The sequence below is a fragment of the Astyanax mexicanus genome, chromosome 19 (genome assembly GCF_023375975.1).
Source record: "Astyanax mexicanus isolate ESR-SI-001 chromosome 19, AstMex3_surface, whole genome shotgun sequence".
In the NCBI taxonomy this organism is placed as follows: domain Eukaryota; kingdom Metazoa; phylum Chordata; class Actinopteri; order Characiformes; family Acestrorhamphidae; genus Astyanax; species Astyanax mexicanus.
In genome coordinates, this window is record NC_064426.1 from 20,359,171 (window position 1) to 20,382,583 (window position 23,413).

The window sequence follows — 23,413 nt, forward strand, 5'->3', positions numbered from 1 at the left end:
ATCAGTAGGGGTGGGTAAAGGGAGGAGAGGAGGAGGAGGAGGGGGGGGGGGGGGGTGGAGGATGACACATGCGTTCACACAGAGAGGGAGGGGTGGGGGGAGTCGGGCAGGGGCGCACGCAGAATGAAGAAGGGAGGGAGAGGAGGAGGAGGAGGAGGGGGGCAGGAGGAGGAGGGGGGCAGGAGGAGAGGAACCCGGATGCTGATGCTGCTCGGATGTGGAGAAGGAAGAGAGAGACGGAAAGGGAGGATAAAAAAGGTGCAGAAGAGAAGCAGGGGAACAGCCTGCGAAAAATACCGCTGGAGATCCGCTGCTGGACGCGTCCTGGAGGGGGAAGAGGAGAAAGAGAGTCGGGGATGGAGATGCAGTGATAAAGCAGCAAAGAGACTGAGAGAGGAGGAGAGGGGGAGACAGAGGGAGGAGAGAAGGGCTCGTCGTGCCTGGACTGGACCGAGGCGATTTTTTAGGGGGGGATCTAAAGTGCTCCAGGCCCTGCTCCACCGCTAGCATGGGGCGCGTACAGTAATAATAGCTAGGTTGGGCTGGGAATCATCCGGATTAGAGTTTTCCATGCACATCCACGTCCCTCTGTGCTGTCCGCTTCTCCACTCATTCCCTCAAGTGTCATTGCAGAAAGGAAGGCACAAGGAGGCTCACATTTGGAGGTGGCAAACATGGATCAGGTACTATGTATCAGATGACAGGCTTTTTTTTGCCTTTCCATGGGAGATAGCTAACCTAGCTACCTAGGATCGAGCTGGACACTAAATCTAGGTCAATCTAGGTCTAGTCATCACTTCCAGAACCTAGCTAGCTACTTAATGAATTAGCTAAAGCAATTCTTTAGCCATTTTTCTTCCCTTTTGAAGAATGTCTGATGCATCCTGGCTAAGTGGCCAATCACTGACAGGCTGACTCCTGCTTTATTAGCTAGCTTATCTATCTATCATAGCTCTATATATATATATATTAGATAGCTGCCTCCTGCTGCTGCTTTTATTGACCACAGACTCATGATCATTAGCATCATCAGCATTATCATCAACACCATCATATTTGCCCCATCATATGCAGGTGTTTATTACTAGCTAACTATATAACGTTAACCTAGTTAGCTAGGTAGCTAGCCTAGCTCTGCGAACCACAGGCCGGTTTCATAGCTATCTATATAGCTTTATCTAGCTATATAATATTAGTTATATAGTCACAATTTGCTGCACAGTAACATAAGGATGTCTTTATGTCTCCCTATATCATCTTTCACCTCTTTAGCTAGCTTAGCTATCCTACGTTAGCTAACCGATCTGTAATTATAACCTAGTTAATAATTATAGCTAGCACCATTAGGCTACTACTATTATTATTATCATTAGAATAATAATAATAATAATATCGTTAGGATAATATCCTTATTATCATCACCATATCCATCATAACCGTTGTCTTTGCCTTAACACCGTCCTCTCCACGTTCTGGAAGCACCACAAACCAGCAGCCCCGTGTTTTTCTGAAGATATTCGCCGGTTTATTTGCTGCATTCGAGACAAGCAAGAGCAGCAGATGTTTGGGAGCAGCAGGCCACGGCCCTGACGTGAGGACTACATCTCCCATTAGCCCCCGCGCGCTCGGCCGGCGCCTGGGGCATGTTGCTGCGGCGCAGCTCGGACCGACAGTGAAGTTTTTTTTTTTTTTTTACTGTTTTGTTTTGTGTTTTTTTCGCATTGTGTCGCCGAACAAAAACACGCGGATAAAACAGAAGATAAAAAAACGAAATGTCCACCAAGGAGGTCTCGGGGAGTCCACCAGCCCAGTATGTTGGGCCGTACCGGCTGGAGAAGACGCTGGGGAAAGGCCAGACAGGTCAGTACATCACTCCTACCCTGCTGCAGTCCACTGTAGCTATATTCACTTAATGATTGAATATTGATTACTTTTTAGCTAAATCATTATAGCTACTTCCAGTCCTGCTCCTGGACTCCACTGGCCCTGCACGTTTGAGCGTTTTCCTGCTCAAAGGAAAGGAAAACGCTGGAATAGTTATGGTAGATTTTACTACACATTTACCTGCATTTATCTTAACTCAGAGATAAAAGCCCAGACATACAGCTCTGGAACAACCTGAGCGACCACTTAATTATGATGTGTTTTCTTGATTTTAACAAATTGAAAACCTGAACTGCTTGAATTTTTGCACCCGGAGTGGCATAAAGATATACAAAAACAGTGTGTAAGACTGATGGAGGAGAACATGCAAGATGCATGAAAACTGTGATAAAAAAACAGGCTTATTTCACCAAATATTGATTTCTAAGCTTTTAAAACTTCATGAATATGAACTTGTTTTCTTTCCATTACTTGAGGTCTGAAAGCTCTGCATCTTTTTGTTATTTTAGCTATTTCTCATTTTCTGCAAATAATTGCTCCAATGACAAGTTTGTTATTTGGAATTTTTGAGCAATGTTGTCTATAATTTATAGAATAAAACAACAATGTTCATTTTACTCAAACATATACCTATAAATAGAAACATCAGAGAAACTGATTTAGAAATTGTGGTCTCTTCATTTTTGTAGTGAGAGAGATCACAGCTTTGGACCATTGCCTTTCTTGATTTTACACTTTAATTATTGTGTGCAGAGTAGAAGGAGAAAAATACAGGAATTAGAAACATTGTCTTTTTTTTGTCTGTTTTTATTGTTGACAAAGTTGAGTTCCTCTGCTCATCTTTGCTCCTCAAAGCCATTCATGGATTCTGCTTTTGTACCAGTTCATGATTACAACCACTTATTGATTTGGACATCAATAAGTTTTAAGGTACATCATTATTATTATTTTTTTTTGCCTCATTACTAGGCCTGTATTGTCTTGTCCCCACTTTTTTGGAATATGTTGCAGGCCTGAAATGCATAATTGCTTGTATAGTGACAGATGAAATTAAGTTGAGCAGTCAACACACTGCATTTCTATTGCCATTTTCTATGCTGTCCTACCTTATTCTGATTTAAAGTTGTAGATCTGGATTGTATTTGATTAGTGTGGAGTATTAGTTAATTATGTGTAACAACACCGCCTTCTCTACGAGAGATTAGATCCCATTTTTAATCTGCTTTCTTGTCTGTACTTGTCATCTTGTGAACTTGTGAATCATTATCAATTGCAGCACAAGTAGGCTGCTGCTCCATTCAAAAGTCTGTATTTAGCCAAGTACAGTCCAAACACCTGGCTGTAGGGCTGCTTGATATTGGAAAACACTGACATTGCAATATGGAGTTTTCTCTCTGCGATACATATTTCAATATTATAAAATACAGAATTTTTCATGCAGTGTTACAAGACATCACAATGTCATGATATTCATTATATTAATAATGCAATCTGCGTATCAGTGATTGGAGTAGAATAAATGTTGGGTAGATATATTCTGCAATGTTGTATACATAGTCATGTAAAATGACAAAGAATTGTCAGTACTCGAGAGTCAAGCATGTTTGTTTTTTATAGGGTTCGACAATAAGTAGACATCAATATTTATTGCTTTAGATTTTATTAATTGTGATATGATTTTTAAATACATTTTCAATATTTCAGTATCATTCAGAACCTGCTGAGCCTGCATTCAGCCAACAGCTACATTCATGTGTTCTGAGCTTCATAAATGAAGACTAAAGTAACATAAAAACCTGTGTTGGGGAGGTTAAGCCACAATGCATCCAACTTCAGTAGGCTTGGAGAATGTTAGCCTCAATGCTAAATATTTTCTGAGCTGAGATAATTGCTGATTTTTGATAAAAGAATATCATCACTGAGTAAGCCCGGCAATGTCAGTGTGTGATTACATACAGTACAGGCAGTGGCTTGTAAACTGTTCATTTTGAAATTATATTAAACTTACAAAATTCTAATGTTGTAAAATAAATTTTGCTTATATCACCCAGCACTAGTCTTTTAAAAAGGGGTCTGGTTTGATTCCCTGGGTAGGCCATTATTGTCACACTGATAAGGCTACTTTTGCGTGTGTGACAGAGCAATGCTTCATGTTAAGTTTCGCTTTAATCCCAGTAAGATTTTCAAGAGCTATGAATGAGTTCAGGCTGCTGCTGAACATTCTATAGACACAGGATTTTATTTTAATTTTGTTTTATTTGACGACACTGCCACAATCTGATTGGTCAGTTGATTAGGAACACCACAAGGCTGCTACACAGGTATTCTAATATTATTGATACAGAAATATCAGTACGATTATTTTTGTTTTTTTGCCAATGAAGCCATCAAATCACTGCTTTCTGTATGCTTTACCATCTCCTCATGGTAATGCTTTTTTGTTCGTTTTGCTGTAATAGTTGCATGAATTTCAATCTGGCCATTTAGACAGTATAGCGCTGCCATGAATCAGATGTGTATCGGATTACAGTACCACATATTGAAGTGGCCCAGATCAGAATTTAAAATGTCAGATTCAATGTGGTTTGGGCCATATTTACCTGTTGTATGAATGTGGCCTAAGAGTCTTAAGTCAAGAGTCCTCAATCTACATAATCCATCCTGTGAAACATGACATTTTAATATAATTTGTGTTAATTTTAACTCTGGATAACTGTTCATTTAATGTGTGACCCAGTAAGATTTTACTTTCCCATCTAAGTGTTAGGTATATATCTATATGAGAACTCTAAGATAATGCAAATATCCACAATTTTGCTTTTGTATGACTGCATATTCCGATAAATAAATATTCATAAAAATATAGAAACTGGGACTGTCAGTGTTGTGTGTCTGAGTACTGCCGTGTATAGAGCTGGGAGTAAGGGAGAGAGCCGTCAGAGCTGAAAATGGCAGAGTTAATGTTAATGTTTACACTGCTCAATTAGGTTAAATATAGCATTCAGCATAACTCATCATGTTCTGTATCAGCTTTTTATCTTTTCACACACTGTCTATTTTTCAGCTGGAAAAAACACGATATACAGGGCTAACTAGTTAGCTAAGATAGTAGCATAACTTCAGCTTGCTTTCTTTACTAAAAGGCCAACTGTGTTGCTCTCTGTAGCTTAAAATAAAAGTTAGTTAGCTAGCTAGCTAACTTTTGAGCTTTTTAGCTATTTAAATTAAGCATTATTTTACTTGAGTAGCACTACCAAGTTAAATGACAAAAGAAGCTAGCATTTCTAAGTTAGCTAGCAAGCTAACTATGCTAGTTAGCTAACCAAATGTGTTACAAGAATAGCAGGGTTAAAATAAATTTATGATTACAATAACATAACGGAGCTAAATCACTTGCTGTGACTAAAATGGCTCCCTACTGCCACATTAGTGTTGCGCTATATAAGGAGACACTACGTAGTTCACTAAGTAACGTTAGCGGTGAAACACAAGTTAATTTTGACTCTCAGTAACACTCGCTCGCTCTGGTTGCTTAAACACAAACACCTGAACGGCTGAACTGTGTTTAAAACACATGAGCTGAGTTCTGAAATAAAGTTAGTAGAGCTCTAAGCTGATCATTAAGTAATATATCTGACTTTTATATTTACACGTTTTTAGAAATTCTAAATGTTGCCAGATTGGGTGGTTTCATGTCAAACAAGAAAGAAAATGCTGTGCTTTGACAGGATTTTAAACACATTTTACCCAGCGACTTGGTTTTATCTAAATCCCACTGTAATAATCTGGCAACCCTGGTGGCTCGCCATCCGCTCTGTTCATTTGGCTGTCTGTTGCTGAATAGACCCAATGCATTTTGGACACATTCAGCTCGCGTAGTAAGCAGCGATGTTTGCTATAAATCGTGATGTATTATGGGAGTTTATAGTGCCCTCAAAATCACGCTCCAATTCCTACTTATGATTCAGACACTCAGAGAAAAATGGCTGACATACTCAATAGTTCCCTAAATAGTAAATAGGGAGCCATTTTGGCCACAGCCTATGACTAAAATTTCATGGTGGACTATTATCGACCACGTAAATGGAAAATAGCTTACGTAAAATAATATCCAGGAATTAGAAGGGTCACCTTATTTTCTGTTACAAAAAAAACACTTAACATAATATTGATGCCTGATATTGTTGTTTGTAATAATGAACATTCATATCGCTATGGTACTTTGTGGGACAACAACTTTGCTTGCGCTGACCATACAAGGAATAGCATTTCTGCATTGTGCCTGCCGAATCCAGCAGTTTTCAGTGGCTCACAATAAAAGCAAAAAAAAAATTATTATGTCAGGATAACATGGTAGCACCCCATACCCTTAAAATAAGACATCCTAAGAACTATGTAACGTTCAAACTGTGCTCCTTACAGTTTTTATGCACAGAATTATACCATTGTTATACTGAGATTATATTACGCAATACTAAAATAGTATATTTTAAGTGATTTATTAAACATTTTTTATCCCATTTTCTCCCCAATTTACACGGCCAATTACCCAACCCACTCATTAGGACTCCCACCCAACATCAGGAGGGTGAAGACTAGCACATGCCTCCTCTGATACATGTGAAGTCAGCCTCTTTTCAAACTTCTGATGATGCAGCACTACTGAGTAGTAAGAGCGCTCAGCAGCAACTCGGTTCTGATACATTAGCTCACAGACACCTTGTGCTGAGTGATGTGGGGAAAGAGTGCCATCTACCCACCCAGAGAGAGCAATGCCAATTGTGCTCTCTCAGGGCTCCAGCAGCTGATGGCAAGATGCATGAACGGGATCTGAAGCAGTGATCTCCCAATCATAGTGGCAGTACTTTAGACTGCTGGATCACTCGGCACCCATAAAATAATGTATTTGATGCCTTTTGAATTTCATTGTCAGAGAGAGAAAGGTAATTTCACAATAGTGGGAAGTTTTTTTTAAAAAGGGGTATTGGTTAGCTAACCTAGCTAATTGTAGAACTAGCTAGAAAAAAGATCACTGCTGAGGTAAATTTATTTTGACTTGTTGGTTTATCTACTGGGATATTAAAAATATTAGCCAGCTTGAGGTTTAGTAAATATTTCTTAATTTAATTTAATAATATGTTTAGGCTATTTAATAAATTAAGTAGTGATCAAAGTGGCAAATTTAACAAAAAACTGAGAAAAATATGTTCACTATTCTATATTTAGTATGTGGCCATAATGTTTAGTTTTGATGCATTTTTAGTAAACATTGCATTTTGTTTTTAAGTGAGCTGACGATTGAGAAACGGGAGGCTAAAGCTTGTATCGGTTAATGTTAGCTCTTAGCTTAGTGCAGATCCCTGTTCTTTCTGCTTGGCTTTCTCTTTGTTGCATGCTGAGACTGATCTCCTCATCTGTGGACACTGGCACAAGAACATTTTCTGTCTGGTTATGGGGTTCTTAAATTGGCCTGTTTTTGAGCTCTGTTGGTTCTGCTGGATCTTCGAAAAGAAGAGAGTTGCTTATTATTCAGTTTTGCTAAGGTAAATACAGTTGTCCATTCTAGTGCCTCTTTAAGGGGCAATAAACTCTACTCTGAAGGACTATTTTTATATCAATCATTTCATTATGCAGAAAGATCAGTGGAATTCTCCTTTAAGCGTTCCTGATGTGTTGGGTCAGGTGTGTTAATGTGGTTTGAATGCTAAACACTTCAACTGTCAGTCGCACACAACAGATATTATTGTTTTGCTTTTATATTCCTGCTACAGATCATCCTTCTTATAATATATTTCCCAAGTCCTGCTTTTGACACATTTAATTCAGCTAAGGAAGGGCTTGGTAATGAGCTGATGATGCGAATTGTGTTTATTAATTGGAGTGTGAATTTTAATCTCTACATTGCTGAGATCCTGCTGAGGACTCTATGTCTGACACCGTTCTAGCTAAAGACAATTAATTCAAACCAGTACTACCAGAACCCCATCCTGTTCATAGAGCAATAAAGATGGACTTAAACATACCCGACTCACAGCTGACTCAACCCATCAGCTCACTCCTGAGCCCAACATGAGGTTACAATGGATATCTTACGACGGGAGGAACTAAAGGTGCTTTCACACCTACCTTGTTTGGTCCTTGTTTTGGACCAAAATAGCAAGTGTTAAAGATGCTGTGAATTACGGTTCAAAAGACCAAAAAGAGGTCTGACCCAAAGAGGTGGTCTCGATTGGTATTGACTAAACCGTGGTCCGGTTCATTGGTTCAGACTTTTAGACCAATTACAGAAAGTTAGGCTATCAACCCCAATTAAACAATAGAAGAAACAAAGAAACAGAGTTGTGCTGAAATGCATCACGAACCAGTATAGGCATAAATGCTTATGCTTTTGATTCCTGTGTCTACTCTAACTGTAGATTAACATATTTATTAACAGGAATAATTAATTGTGTTTTGCTGTCTGATGCGTGTACACTAGAAGTGAGTCTGCCTGGGTTGGCATAGTTGGAATTCGGTACACCAAATGGACAACATTCTACAAACCAATCAGGATCAAATGGTGCTCAGTTTTAGGGATCCACCAAAATGAGAATTCTATGATATAAATTGCAAAAAAACTGTGTTGCACAATAATTCATTACATACAGTGTGTTCAATATTTACCTCTATAATCAGTAGTAAGAACACGTTTTCATATTGCATCATCCCATCAAACTATCACAGAGCCCATCTTCCCTCAAGCAAGCTTATTACTGCAGATCCTAATGGAGTCACAAATGACTTTGAAAGTAATGACTCCAGTTGCGTGTGTCTGCAGTGCTGGTGGAGTAGCACTAAATAAACAGTCTGTTGAATTTACTTGATTGGAATGTGCACCCTTCGTTCAATTTCAATAAAATATTATTGATGTTAGGCCAAAAACTTGTATCTACCTTTTAGTGTGCTTTCACACCTGCCTCGTTGACTTTTCAGTTTGGTCCGAAACAAAGTAGCAAGTGTGAAAGGGGCCGCGAACCACAGTCCGGACCAAAGGACCAGATTTTGGTCCGACCAAGAGAGGTGGTCTCGGTCCGGATCTTCTGAACCATGGTCCGGTTCGCCTGCAGTGTGAAATCGCTTTTCTGAATGGTTAGAACTTTCGGAGCAGGCGTTACAGAAGAAGAAAAATAACCAACTACTACTGACTGCAGCCTGCGGGAAGGCGGAGTTAGACATCCAGCGCATCCAGTCCCACCCACTTTGTCCACGCCACGCCTTATCAGTCTCGCAAGCTTGTAGTGTATACACAGTATTTAAGCCGGACGACGTTGCACATTATATTTAAAGTCCGCTAACTGCCCTGTACATTGTTTACTTCTGTTCAGAGGCGGAGCTAAGACATGATGCTGACAAAGTGGGCAGGACCGGATGGCATGACGCTAACAAAGTGGGTGGAGCTGGACGCACTGGACGTCCAACTCCGCCTTCCTGCAGGCTGCAGTCAGTACCCTCTCAAAATAACCGGAAAAGCAGGAAAAATGAGCGTCCAATCAGCGTCAAGTTATGGAAAACGCATCGATACGTAAGTGATGATTAAAGGATATAGGAGTATCACACAAAGGTTTTTGGTGCGCTCCCTACACTGCAGTGTGAAAACAAAAATAAGCGGACCAAATATATACAATGTAGCAAACACATAAACCTTGGTTCGGACCACGGTCCGGACTTTCAGGTGTGAAAGCACCCCTAGACATAATTTGAAGCTGTCATTTTGAAGATGCTATGAGGCAGCGTTTACTTGCGCTAACTGTGGCTAGCGCTAGCGGCTGGACAAATTTTACTGAAACTCACCCTAAGAGAAAATATTGGAGATCTAAGCTAACTCTAAACGAACGGAAGCAGTGTACTCACCCATTGTTCAGGAGAAATCTGTGTAGATTAACATCCAGCACTCGTTTGACGTAGAAAGAAAATGTTATGCTTATTTAGCTAGAAGCTCACTTCAGTGTAGGCATCCTTACTAGTGTCCAGTGTGCCTTATGTATGAAAACAGATCAGCAAATAGACATTCATTAACTGTGCATCTTATAATCCAGGGTCTCTTCTGACTAGGTTAGGCTTGCTACTACATTATGGAGCATCGTTGTGAGGATTTAGTTGCATTCAGTGAAACAAAACAAAAGCAGGATAAACTTTTCAATTTTCAATACTCTTGCCGGGGTTAGCAGCTGATGTTAATACTGCTGAACCCAGCCTTAGTGCTGGACAAACTTCACTAAAACTCAACCTTAGACAAAATATTGGAAATTAAGCTTACTGTAAATAAACAGAAGTGCTATACTTACCGAAAGAAATAGTTTTCAGCAGAGAAATCTATGTAGATTAACATGCAGCGCTTGTTTGACTTTTTAAAGAATTACAGTGTTTAGAAGGGAAATATGACGACACCCTTGTTAACTTCAATGTGGGCATCCTTACTAGTGTCTCATAATGCGCCTTATAATCCAGCGTGCCTTATGAAAATAGACCAACAAAAGCAGGATAGACTCTTTTTAATATGCTTGCTTTTTGAAGAAGAAGAAAAAAAAACAATAAATGAGTAGGTAGCATTTTTTTTTATATTTTGTAAGTAATCATCTAATTGATATCAAATGTTTTTTACTCTATAATTATGAATTTTGTATGATTTATCATATGCAGTAAAATACAAAACTGTATGCAAGTGTTACAGCCGGTTTATAAAACCATAAACCCAATGACATCTCTCCTGTATGATCTCTAGATTGTCTGCTGTTTGCCACCCAAAATTACCAAACATTTGTTTTGGTTACCTGTGCATAAGTCTTGCGAGACACAGTTAATTTTGTTTTCAACTCGCAAGATCTCATCAAATCACTAGTAAGTGTATGGAGATTGGTTTGTGAAAGTTTTCCTCACTGGGAGAGACTTTTACCTGTCATTCCTGTTGGTCATTGTTTTGTTTGTTTGATTAGATGAAGCTTGTGAATTATACTTTTTTAAACAGTGGCTTAGATTCTCAGCTAGACTTTGAATTGTTTATTTTTCAATTACTTGATTACTGACAACACCATTAGTGAGTTCTTTTGTAGTAAAGTCAGCCTTCTTCCAGCATCTTACACTATGTTTTTATTTAATCCACACCAACTTATTTTTGGCTATTTTTTAGAAGTGTAACAGTATGTATGTTCATATTGAACCGACGGCATACAGGGGTAATGGTTTGGAGCACACAGTAACACAGAGAATGCATAGTATGCGCTATTAGGGTAAATATTGCAGTTTCACAAAAGCAAGCGTGGCACCAGGAAACTTAAAGCTGTAAGCCGTTACCGATTTGCGTGGTACTGTAAGAACTGTAGTGATTTAGGGGTATTGCTGTGTTTTTAACTGTAGTCTTGTTTGATTACCATGACTTTTGTGTACCGTAACACACCTACCATTAAGTGTGAATCTAATTCACATGTGTTAGGTCACCTTTTATCACCTTTTAATTTTTTCATTCACCTGTTTGTCTCTCTTTTAGGGGTGTGCCATATCGTATCATACGCAATAATATTGCCAACTTTTTTTATATTGTGAATGATATTATGCCCTTTAATATCGTGCCATATCACCCAGCACTAATTATCACATCAGGGTACTACTTTTTTGCTTGTTTTATGCTTGTTTTTAGCAAAAGAAAAATTCACACGGTTCTCATTTAACATTATATATCTACTAGAGACAGATTATATCTGTCCAGTATCATTTATTTCACTTTAATCCTGGACATATGGAGATATTTGGAGTGCATTATTAGTATCATGACATTCTGGAAAATTGACTTCTTGTGTACCATATTATGTTGTATGCAATAATATAATTTAATTTTTTATGTTGCAGTAGTGTTTTCTTGAAATATTTTTTCAATGTTTTCAATGTTTTGACATTTCGCCAAGAATATTGTTATTGCAGAAATACCATGCAATATCATGATATTAGTTTAGGGCCATATTGCCCACCACTACTCTTTTTACACTAGGGCTGCAACGATTAGTCGATATAATCGAAAAGGTCGATTATTTAAATTAGTTGACTTTTAATTTCATTATCGACTAATCATTCATTTGTAATAGTAGTGCAGTACCCAAAGTGCTTGGGACAGAAATGCAATGGGAGATGGGTAATGGGCTCACATACATGGTAAGCACTCCACAAGGCCTGTGTTTCAGAATGTGCCCAAACACAAAAGATTACAGTAATTTATTATTTTGTACTTTCCAGTGATGGGAGTAACGGTGTTGAAATAAACGGCGTTACTAACGCTGTTACTTTTTTCAGTAACAAGTAATCTAATAATTACTCTGACTGTCACTATAATGCCGTTACCATTTCCGACACCCCGTTACTGCACGTTACTTTAGCCGCTTTTTTATTTTTATTTTGCTCATACAGACAAAGGCGCAAGTGTGTGTGTGTGTGCGTTGTGTGTGTGAGTCACTAAGAGGGGAGGATGAGATAACCGCCTAAACAATGATTGGCTAAAGTATAGTAAGATTACGTCTTCGGCCAATCAGAGAAAATAGGTTGGTGGGTGTTTAGAGCGCATGGAGAGTGAGGAGGACTCCACTGGCAAAACAGCCTTTTCCAGATGGAAATACTGACACAATTTCAAACTCACTGAGGTCAAAGTGCAAAGTCCCAGAACAAAAATGTTTTTGTCTTGGACAAACATCTATGCACTTGCATCTAGGTACTTGTCTTTGCTGTCGTGCACTCTATTCATCCGGCATCTTCACTCTGAGAAGGTGGGGCCGGAGGGTGGGGGCTGGGGGGTGGTGGGGGAGGATGTGGTGGTTACGGGGGCCAGTAAAACAAAAGTAAAGCAGTAGTTACTTTTGCTGGTAACTAGTTACTTTTATAGTGGAGTAACTCAGTTAGTAACTCAGTTTCTTTTTTGAAGAAGTAAATAGTAACTATAACTAATTACTTTTCAAAGCAACGTGCCCAACACTGGTACCTTCCACCTTTAAACAACATCTGGACATTGTTTTTGAAGTTAAAAGACGTGGCAGATATAATCGTTGAATAATCTACTAATCAAAAAATAATGATCAGATTCGTCATCTACCAAAGTAATCATTAGTTGCAGCTCTACTTTACACTCAGTTGCATTTGCCAGTTGGTTTGTTTGTATATTTGTCTATAAGATTATTTATTTTTCAGTCCATTCATGCATTAATGTGTCAGTCGGTTCATCTTTGAGCCATTTTATTCATTCAATGCTTGGTTTATTAATTTGTCAGTCTGCTTGTTCGTCTGTCTGTATGTTCAGATCTCCCTTTTTTTTAGCACATTCATTCATTAGGCTGTTGGTTGATTTGATTGTCAGTCTGTTCATGTGTTTCTCTGTATGTTAATATCCTCATTACATGGCTAATTTGTTCATTCTGCTGTTCACTAATTTTTTTGGTCTGTTAGTTTTTAGCTTTTTTCGTTTACTTGTTAGCTGATTTGTTAAATTCTCAATTATTAGGTTAGTTTGTCTTTTTTTGGTTTGTCAGTCGGTTTATTTATTCTGTTTGTCAGTTTTCTGTACAGTTATTCGTTTGTTTTTGTCTTTCTCTTCAGGTTTGGTGAAATTGGGAGTTCACTGTATCACTGGACAGAAAGTGGCCATAAAGATTGTGAACAGAGAGAAGCTGTCAGAATCTGTTCTTATGAAGGTAAAGACTGCTCTTTCTCTCTCTCTCTCTCTCTCTTTTTCTCACTCTCTCACACACTCTGTGCTTTAATTAACACTACTCCTGAATAAGTGCCAGTGTGCTATCAGACCCGTGTTACTCTTTTCTGTGTTGTGACTCGTCCGTGTGCAGGTGGAGAGAGAGATAGCCATTTTGAAGCTAATAGAGCACCCCCATGTCCTCAAGCTGCACGACGTCTACGAGAATAACAAATATTTGTAAGTAAAGGATCTTCCCAGAAGTACAATGTGTGTGTGTGTGTGTGTGTGTGTGTGTGTGTGTGTGTGTGTGTTTGTGTGTGCACATGTCTGTGGTAAATGGTGTGTTTGAATACATCCTTCCATTAGGGTTGGCCATATTGTATCGTACACAACAATATCGTTATTATTATTGAAATAATAAGAAAAATCCACATCATGATAATAGTGGTATTGTATACTGCAGTTTATTTTGTGTTTGTTTTATGATTTAATGTGAAGGGTATTTTGGTACCACTTTAAAATAAGATTTTTTAAAGGGTTTATAAATAGGTTATATAGGAGTATATAGGATGGTAAATACTTTAAAAAAACATTAATAAGCACTTATTAAACACATAAATAGAAAGAAAAATAGTTAAAATTAGTTTTTTAGCATAGCTAATAAAATAAAATAGAAAGTCAGTTTAGTTGTTATATATGTTATTATAGTAAAATGAATGAAATTATTAACAGACAGATTTTAATGCTGAGTGATGGAAAAAGACAAAATAAGAATCTAGTAAGATCTGAAATAAGATGTGAAATCACTATTTGGTACAAGACATGCCACTGTTTCCCTTCCTACTTATGTGTTGTAACTGCTTATTAGTTTTTAACCTAATTACAAGGGGTGTCACGATTCTCTAAATCCTTGATTCGATTTTATTTCCGAATTTAGGGTCACGATTCGATTCTCAATTTTCTTTTTTCTTTTTTCTTTTTTTTTTTTTACAGCTGAGAGGCCTATGCCAGTTTTAGATTAGTCTATGGTATAAGGTGGGCTTGATATAAGTGATGTAAAGTGATACAAGTGATCTGTAATACACCACATTAGGCACTAATGGTCAAATTTAAATAGTTTAATTAAGATATATATGTAATGCCATCTACTGGCTTTTTTTGGTAGCAGCAGTGTGCGCTATTAAACCAGCAACGTGCAACCTAACAAAATAAATAATAAAAATACAGGAACAGTCATGTACAAAATAATAGAACAATTAGAGCCTTAACAAACTGAACTCTATATTTTTCTCTTTAACAAATATATATTATTAACTTCTGAGAGAAAGATGCTCCTTAAGGTACCAAAACTATTAACATATTGGAAGCTAGACAAAACAACTGTTGTTTTTTATATTTTAAGTTTTTCTTTAAGAAGATGAGAATGTCCACATTCTCTGGAGAAAGGGCTGCTCTTTGAGCAGTCACAATGTCCACAGCGTTGGCTACAGTGTGCTGCGCCATTTGCGTAGCGCAGAGTGCTTGCGTTGCTTAGAGGGAGGGAGCGTCGTCATCTTTTTGATTTCGAGGCTCGAGACCATGACATAATTTCGATCGTTTTCGATAAAATATGGAAATTGTGACAACCCTACTAATTAATAACCATTATTTATCTCAAAGTAATTAAAAACCCTATATAAAGGAGCCTTATTTTAAAGTGGTACTGGTAAGTTTGTATTTTTTATAATTATGTTTGCTGTTTATATTCATGCACATTTGTGTTAGACCTTCTGTTAAATTAATTTTGTTACATTATTACATTACAGCAGGTTACAGGTATATAAAATAGACAAAAATAGACTTTGCCACTATTATACGTATACCATATAAAACTTTAACATGTATTTTGTTGCAGTAATATATATTTTTAAACAAATATTTTTTTTTATGTTTAATTTTTATCACCAAAAAATTCAGTATTGCAAAAATATTGCACAGTGTAGTAAAATACATTACTCACTAAATCTCTCTCTTTCTCTCTCTCTCTTTCTCTCTCTCTTTCTCTCTCTCTCTCTTTGTCTCAGGTATCTGGTATTGGAGCATGTGTCTGGTGGAGAGCTGTTTGATTATCTAGTGAAGAAAGGTAGACTGACCCCTAAAGAAGCCAGAAAGTTCTTCAAGCAGATCATCTCTGCACTGGACTTCTGCCACAGTCACTCTATATGGTAAAGCTTTAATGCCTTTAAAGCCTTGTAACGTCCGCCATGAGCACAGTCTACACGCACAGCTTCTTTCCATTCATCAGTTTTTTTTTATCTGAACAATTACCATAATTAAAAAATTGCTTATGACCTCAGCACAACATGCATTTGCAATTAAAGTGTCACTCTGGACTAGGGTTGCAGCGGTAACCGGTTTCACGGTATACCATGGTATTAAAATGCACGGTTATCATACCGTGTGTGTTTGCTTATTACCGGTAAAACGCAAGCCAGCGGAGAAAGTCACCCGCGCATGCGCAACTCTGCTCCGCTTCAGCTACTCAGCACACAGCGGTGAGAACGGCAGAAAGTGCATCAGACTAGAGCTTAGATTCTCTGCCCGAACCAGACCTGACCCGAGGACCGACCCGAAATCGGGTCCGTTCGGGCCGAGATTTCCCACCACATTCCTCGGGCCGGGTCGGGTTGGGCTCCAGAAAATAGTCTGAGATAGGCATCTGTTTTTTAATTATATATTTTATTTTTAAATAAAGCTCTGGTGTGATAATCACAATGTTAATGCTAAGTAACCAATTATTATTGTTAATGAAAACGAACCAAATAACGAAAACTGAAAGTGAAACTTAACTAACTTATTTATAAGCGCTGTTTTCACTCCCGCAGTTCTACAGCGGGAGGTGTTGTGCCGATTCTGTCCGCGAAGCGGGAGTCGGATTGAGCAGGGAGTCGGATTCGGCATAACAGCGGCAGCGCGGCTGCACCTCGCGGTCCGCGGTGTTAGTTGTAAGCGCTCGCGCTAGCCGCAAAATACGACAGAAAACACTGAGAAACTGCAGAATTATGAATTGGACTAAAATGAGCACGAGGAGATAAAAGAGAACCTTTACCTGTGAGTAGCTCACATCAGAACACGCAAATCTCTTTCTCTCTCTCTGTCTCTCTCTCTCGCACGTGAACTTCTCCGCAGTGTTTAGCTGTTCTTAAAAATCATTTTTATTAAATAATAGTTCTATGCTTCTATGTTAGTGTTAATTAACATAATTCTGATCATATTTCGCTCATTCAAAAAGCCTGAAAACAGACTTGTAATCTTGTAATCAACAAGCTTGTAATCAATGTGGCCGTAAAGTCACAGCTAAAGGAGGAAATACATCAAACCTGTTCTCCCATCTCCGAGAACACCACCCTGCTGTGCAGCGCAAAGTATGTGTTCAGTTTATAATTTTACCTAAATAACCTAATTAAAACTTCTTTAGTCGTGCACAACCCATGCGGTAAGCGCCCGCAAAAGCGCTGAGTTATCCGAAATTTGGGCACGCAGGTACAGGCGTGAAGTGCGTGCTACGATGGATTCACGTGTCCGTGTAAAGGTCCTGGCCGGACTGGATGTGAAAGACGCCATTCATTTACATGCGTTAATTTTCAAATTCTGACGTGCCTGTTTTTCATATGTTGAAGGTTTTAAGGTGTGAAAGCCTTAAAATAGAAATCTCTATTGTGAGGATCATGTCAGAAATAAATCCCCTCTTTCTGCAGTATCTGGTTATATACCAACTTTTTTATATATATATATATACACTCTTAATGCCCTTAAGAGTAGTGGAAAAACATGGTTTCCTTCACCTGATGGTGTAGTTTCTACAATAAATAGTTAATTGAACAAAAAACCTTTGTTGTAATTTCTTTAAGGGTCAGTTTAATAATATATGTAACAAACTGTGATACCGTGATAACCGTGATACCGCGGTATTTTCCGAGACGGTTATCATACCGTGAAAATCTCATACCGTTGCAACCCTACTCTGGACTAAGATTTACATTTGGGGCCCGATTTTAGCGATGCATGGGTCAACGGTCAATTGAGGATCGTGCAGCTGGATTTAGGGCATGTTGGTGTGTCTGATATCGTAAAATCCACTTTTTCTTATTCTTTGTGAAATACAGTAGGTCTCTCTGAGTTGTATATGCATGCTGCATATACAGCCTCCATTGTCTGCAGTAGCTAAGAACGGAAAAAACCTCAGAAAAACAAGTTGATCAGAGAGATGCAAAATGTCGAAGTCAACCAGTAAGTTAATGGCCTCCTCCACATTGGCTCGGGGCCGCCCAGAGACAGAGCTGACCCTGACACTGTCAGCTAGCTAAGGAGGAGCTTACATCTTCTATTTACACCAGCTAGTAAACGTTAATTATCTTGTTTAAGTAACTATGGGTTTAAATTGGATCTCCGGTTGATTCTCTGTTTTTCTGAAACCTTAAATATGCACTAGGGAAGCACGGTTTGACAAGGCAGCAAAAACACTATGTTGAAAGAGCTTTACTACTGCACAAATATATACATGCTGGTCTGGAACACTGGAGCGTCTTGCTATATATACTTTCTTGCTCTCATGTTAGACAGCTCTGACCAATCAGAGACTGATTGACATTCACATGCTCATGTGGGATGAATTTTGGTGAGTTTAGGTTTGTTGCTGTATGAAAAAAAAACAAACCGAAGGGAAACATGCTCAGTGTTAACAATCTCATCAGCTGATTTGGAGCATAGAAACGAACTATAGGTGAGAAAACAACCAAAGTTTGAAAAGATCCAAACTGTGGTGTCTGAACAACTGGGTATTGTGGGATTTTTACAGTTTGCAAGTGGTCTGTAAGTACAAGAAGTGGTTTAAGACAGGAACAATCTGTAAACCTATGAGAGGGTCATGGATAGGGCTGCCAGATATTGGAAAAAAATTACATTGCAAATGTTCTTTTTTCGGCGATATACATCGCAATATTAAACAATGAAGGGCCCATGATGTCACCAGCCCCGCCCCCACCCGTGCGCTGTCTCCGGTCCGGACCGATCAAGTCAGCGCCAAGCACTCAAAACCAGAGAAAAACAGTAAAACACAGTAATCGGCCTGAATCAGCAATCAGCATGAATTCAGCTGTAACTGGGAATACCTGGGCAAAACTGTGCTGGACGTGTGGATGGAGGCCATGTGGTTACCTCGTGTTTACTCCTGCCCCCCCTACCCTTACACTCCCCCTCCCCCTCGCGCTTCTCAGGCAGCAGCAGCCTGTCACTCACACAGACACAGAGACAGCACTGTGTATCTACTTCCTGTGTCAAGAATTAAAACATTGCAACATGAGGTGTTTGATTTATTTGCCTTAAGTGACATCACACATCCTGCGATGTGACTATTGTGCATGCGCACATCACAATGTCAATGCTTAAACGGTATATGGTGCAGCCCTAGTAATAGACTTCCAAAACTCATTGATGATCATTGAGACGAGGGCTGCATGATTTGAGCAAAATATCTAATTGGGCAAAATATCGAATTCCCACTGAGCATGCAACATTGTGATGTGTCTCCAGAAGAGCAGGCTGCATCTTCACACACGCTTGCAGGCTATTGGCTAATTCAAATCGAAGCTCCTGCGTGTGAAAAATCATGTCCATTCAAATGATGATTTAAATTGAAAAAACTATGAATCGCTCAGCCCTAATTGAGGCTGAATTCTGATCTGTTGTGTTGGTACAATATGATGCATGTGGTGTTAATATTATGGCTGATCTGTGTAAGTTGCTATTACTTGTTAGCCACCACATCTAGACATCTAGAATCAGATTCTTAGCTGGGCTTTCCCTTCAACAGACATCTCGGTAGAGGCAAGGTCATTAATACATTCAGTAGAAAGCCAGGACATTTTCGTTTGATATATTTTTTTATTTTTGTTCATTTTTTTTCTGTTTTCTTTTATTTCTTTTACTCTTTTCTAGTCACTGGCCTGTCTTTCTGTCAGTCACGCTCATTCTCTATGCTGGCCCTGTTCTCTCTTTCTCTTTCTGTCTTTATCTCGCTGACTCTCTCTCGCTGTCTTCTGCTTCTCTTTCTTTCTCTCTGTCTCTCTCTCTCTCTCTCTCTTTCAGTCACAGAGATCTGAAGCCGGAGAATCTCCTGCTGGATGAGAAGAACAATATCAGAATTGCAGATTTTGGCATGGCTTCTCTGCAAGTGGGAGACAGCCTGCTGGAGACCAGCTGTGGGTGAGTTGTCTGAGTGTGTTTCACACAGGAGTGGGAAATGTGAAGATATGTTATGTTATTGTTATCAGAATACATTGCATACACTATGGGCCTTTTTTAGATCTATAGGCGAGCCATCAGCTGTGGAGCTCGCAGCTTCATTTAGGACGTGACAGTTTGTCTTTGCTGTCGTAACAACGGGAAAAGTACACATTGCCTTTTCTGGAATGTTTGGCATCTAATTATTTTAATTATTCATGGGTGGGTTTTGGGTGTAATGTGCAATAAGCCAATCAGCGTTTCACTTGCTGTTCGTTATAAGAGCAAGGTGAGCTCTGACTTTAGTGCAGGGGTGTCCAAACTACGGCCCGCGGGCCATTTGCGGCCCGTTTCCTTTTTTGGAGCGGCCCGCGAGGTATTTTAGAAATAAAATGAAAGTTGGTCCGCTGTTAAGCAGGTTTTTATAATGTGAGGAAAAACGGGGCAAAAGAGTCAAAAAGCGGAGAGGGTGCGCATTTCTAGCACAGAAAAACGGGGCAAAGAGTCTAAAAACGGAGAGAGTGCGCATTTCTAGCACAGAAAAACGGGGCAAAGAGTCTAAAAGCGGAGAGGGTGCGCATTTCTAGTGCAGAAAAACGGGGCAAAGAGTTTAAAAGCGGAGAGGGTGCGCATTTCTAGTGCAATAAAACGGGCCAAAGAGTCTAAAAGCGGAGAGGGTGCGCATTTCTAGCGCAGAAAAACGGGCCAAAGAGTCTAAAAGCGGAGAGGGTGCGCATTTCTAGCGCAGAAAAACGGGCCAAAGAGTCTAAAAGCGGAGAGGGTGCGCATTTCTAGCGCAGAAAAACGGGGCAAAAAGACTAAAAGCGGAGAGGGTGCGCATTTCTAGTGCAATAAAACGGGCCAAAGAGTCTAAAAGCGGAGAGGGTGCGCATTTCTAGCGCAGAAAAACGAGGCAAAGAGTCTAAAAGCGGAGAGGGTGCGCATTTCTAGCGCAGAAAAATGGGGCAAAGAGTCTAAAAGCGGAGAGGGTGCGCATTTCTAGCGCAGAAAAACTGGGGGAAAGAGTCTAAAAGCGGAGAGGGTGCGCATTTCTAGTGCAATAAAACGGGCCAAAGAGTCTAAAAGCGGAGGGTGCGCATTTCTAGCGCAGAAAAACGAGGCAAAGAGTCTAAAAGCGGAGAGAGTGTGCATTTCTAGTGCAAAAAAACGGGGCAAAGAGTCTAAAAGCGGAGAGGGTGCGCATTTCTAGCTCAGAAAAACGGGGCAAAGAGTCTAAAAGCGGAGAGGGTGCGCATTTCAAGTGCAAAAAAACGGGGCAAAGAGTCTAAAAGCAGAGAGAGTGCGCATTTCTAGTGCAAAAAAACGTTGCAAAGAGTCTAAAAGCGGAGAGGGTGCGCATTTCTAGCTCAGAAAAACGGGGCAAAGAGTCTAAAAGCGGAGAGGGTGCGCATTTCAAGTGCAAAAAAACGGGGCAAAGAGTCTAAAAGCGGAGAGAGTGCTCATTTCTAGCTCAGAAAAACGGACAAAGAGTCTAAAAGTGGCCGTAATTAAGGAGTTTTATATTAAGAGGCATCATGAAATTAAACATCAATTTGAAAAATCTTAGTTTACACAACACTGTCAAAGATAAAGACAGTAAGTCAAGTAAAATGGTGTGTAAATGAAAGTAATCAGGAAAATGTATTATTTAAAGTGGTATATTTCATTATTTGTTTTATTACAGAGTCTTTGGCCCGTGACTTCAAATATATTTCTCCTTCTGGCCCCCAACAAAAAAAGTTTGGACACCCCTGTATTAGTGGATTAATGCCAAAAGTACCAATTGGTCTTATATAATATCCTAATTTTCTGAGAGACTGATTTACTTCTGGTAAATGTCACATTGTAATAAATCCAGTCATTCGGGTTATTAAATATATTCTCAGTATTTGAGTAGGTTAGTGTATGCATGACCTGCTACTGGAAGGACCATTGCTTGTGTCCTTGCCTGATCTGTCTGTTAGTGGAAGGATAGTAGTTAGGTCATAAAGAATCTGTACCCAATACAAACATGTTGGTAGAATACAATTTATTTAAAAAAGAAAAAAAATCCCTAAATCTCTAGTAATCTCTAGTATTATTGGCTGTAAGGCATAATCATTAACAATAAAAGAAATAAACTCTTAAAATATATCACTATATCATATAATACATCCATATAATAAAAGAGTTTCTCATTTTGATCTGAAATACTAAAAATAAAGTAACATTTCAATGATACTCTAATTTTTTGAGATGCACCTGTACAGCTATTCATTGGTGGGCACTTGAAGTGTGATTTGTTTTTACAGCAGTGAAGTAAATGTAAACTATACTCTCCAACTGTAGGAACAAGAAATATAAAATATTTTATATTGCTGCTTTAATATAGATGAATTTACTAATAAATATTTGGAGGTGTAGCATATAGTGTATGATTGGAGCTTCAAAATTTCAAGACTCAAAAAATGTTTTTTAACCTTTACAGGTAATGAACCTCTAAATATGTCCTCTTAATATATCCACAACTGCATGGATCGTAAAATATATAATTTTTTTTTTTTACAGTTGATTGTGTTTTGCCCAGTTTTTTTTTATTTTATTTATGTTCTCAAGCAATTAATTAAAGAATATCATTTTTTTTAGATGTATTTAAGCATCAAGATGTTCTATTTTCACACTATCGCTCACCCATGTGTAGCTACAGTTGATGAAATGTTAATTAAAATCTTACGCTCTAATTGGAGCTTGTGCTGTGTGTGTTATGTAATTGTAGGTCTCCTCATTATGCGTGTCCGGAGGTCATTCGGGTAAGTGCGCTCCTTCATCTCTGCTTAATTGGAACAAATCCAGTGTGCTGTTAGACCTCGTAGGCATATTTGGCTAAACTTTTGTGTGTGTGTGTGTGTGTGTGTGTGTTTTGTGTGTGTGTGTGTGTGTGTGTTGTGATGTGTTCAGGGTGAGAAGTATGATGGACGCAGGGCAGATGTGTGGAGCTGTGGAGTTATCCTCTTCGCTCTGCTTGTGGTGAGAAACCTCAGGATTTTTTCAGTGTGATTGAAATTGTTCTTTTCTGCCACATTCAGAACAAAAACAAACATATGAATAGGCACACAAGTCACCCATCAGTCATGTTTTATTGTTACTTTGACACTTTCTTTACATTCTTTGTTTGTTTGTCAAATGCTTTAATAAATTCAATTTTTAAATAGACTCATCGATTAAATAAAAACGCATGAGTAGAAGTTGTTGGAATGGAAGGAACCTCATGATGAAATATGTAAGTGATTACAATTTTAGAATAAAAAGAGGATCTAGGACATTTGTACCATTGAAAAGGAGGATCGAGTACTCTGTTGGTCTGCCTCTGGTTTTAGAGGCATGGAAGCATCCCATAGATGTCGTTAGACTTGTTTTAGGCGGCTATAGTTCACATTAGATCACGAGTCAATGCAGTAAAAGAAATAGAACACAGGTCCCTTAAGGTTTTTTTAATTTATTTGAGTTATCATTAAAACAATGGTGTCAAAACATAACAATCAAGTACCAGTGTTAATTTCGTTGACGTTAATTTTCGTCAACAAA

General features: G+C 38.8%; 1 protein-coding gene across 3 annotated transcripts in view; it reads left to right on the top strand.

Moving 5' to 3' along the window:
• The first annotated feature begins 208 nt into the window (after positions 1–208).
• brsk1b (BR serine/threonine kinase 1b) overlaps positions 209–23,413 on the top strand; it is a 50,902-nt gene continuing 27,697 nt past the window's right edge. For all 3 annotated transcript variants that reach the window (XM_022664545.2, XM_049467967.1, XM_022664547.2), the window contains exons 1-7: positions 209–1,860; positions 13,495–13,589; positions 13,740–13,825; positions 15,652–15,792; positions 19,715–19,831; positions 22,605–22,638; positions 22,787–22,855. In XM_022664545.2, the coding sequence (XP_022520266.1) occupies positions 1,773–1,860; positions 13,495–13,589; positions 13,740–13,825; positions 15,652–15,792; positions 19,715–19,831; positions 22,605–22,638; positions 22,787–22,855 (630 nt within the window). In that variant the 5' untranslated portion in view covers positions 209–1,772. The remainder of the gene's footprint in view (positions 1,861–13,494; positions 13,590–13,739; positions 13,826–15,651; positions 15,793–19,714; positions 19,832–22,604; positions 22,639–22,786; positions 22,856–23,413) is intronic.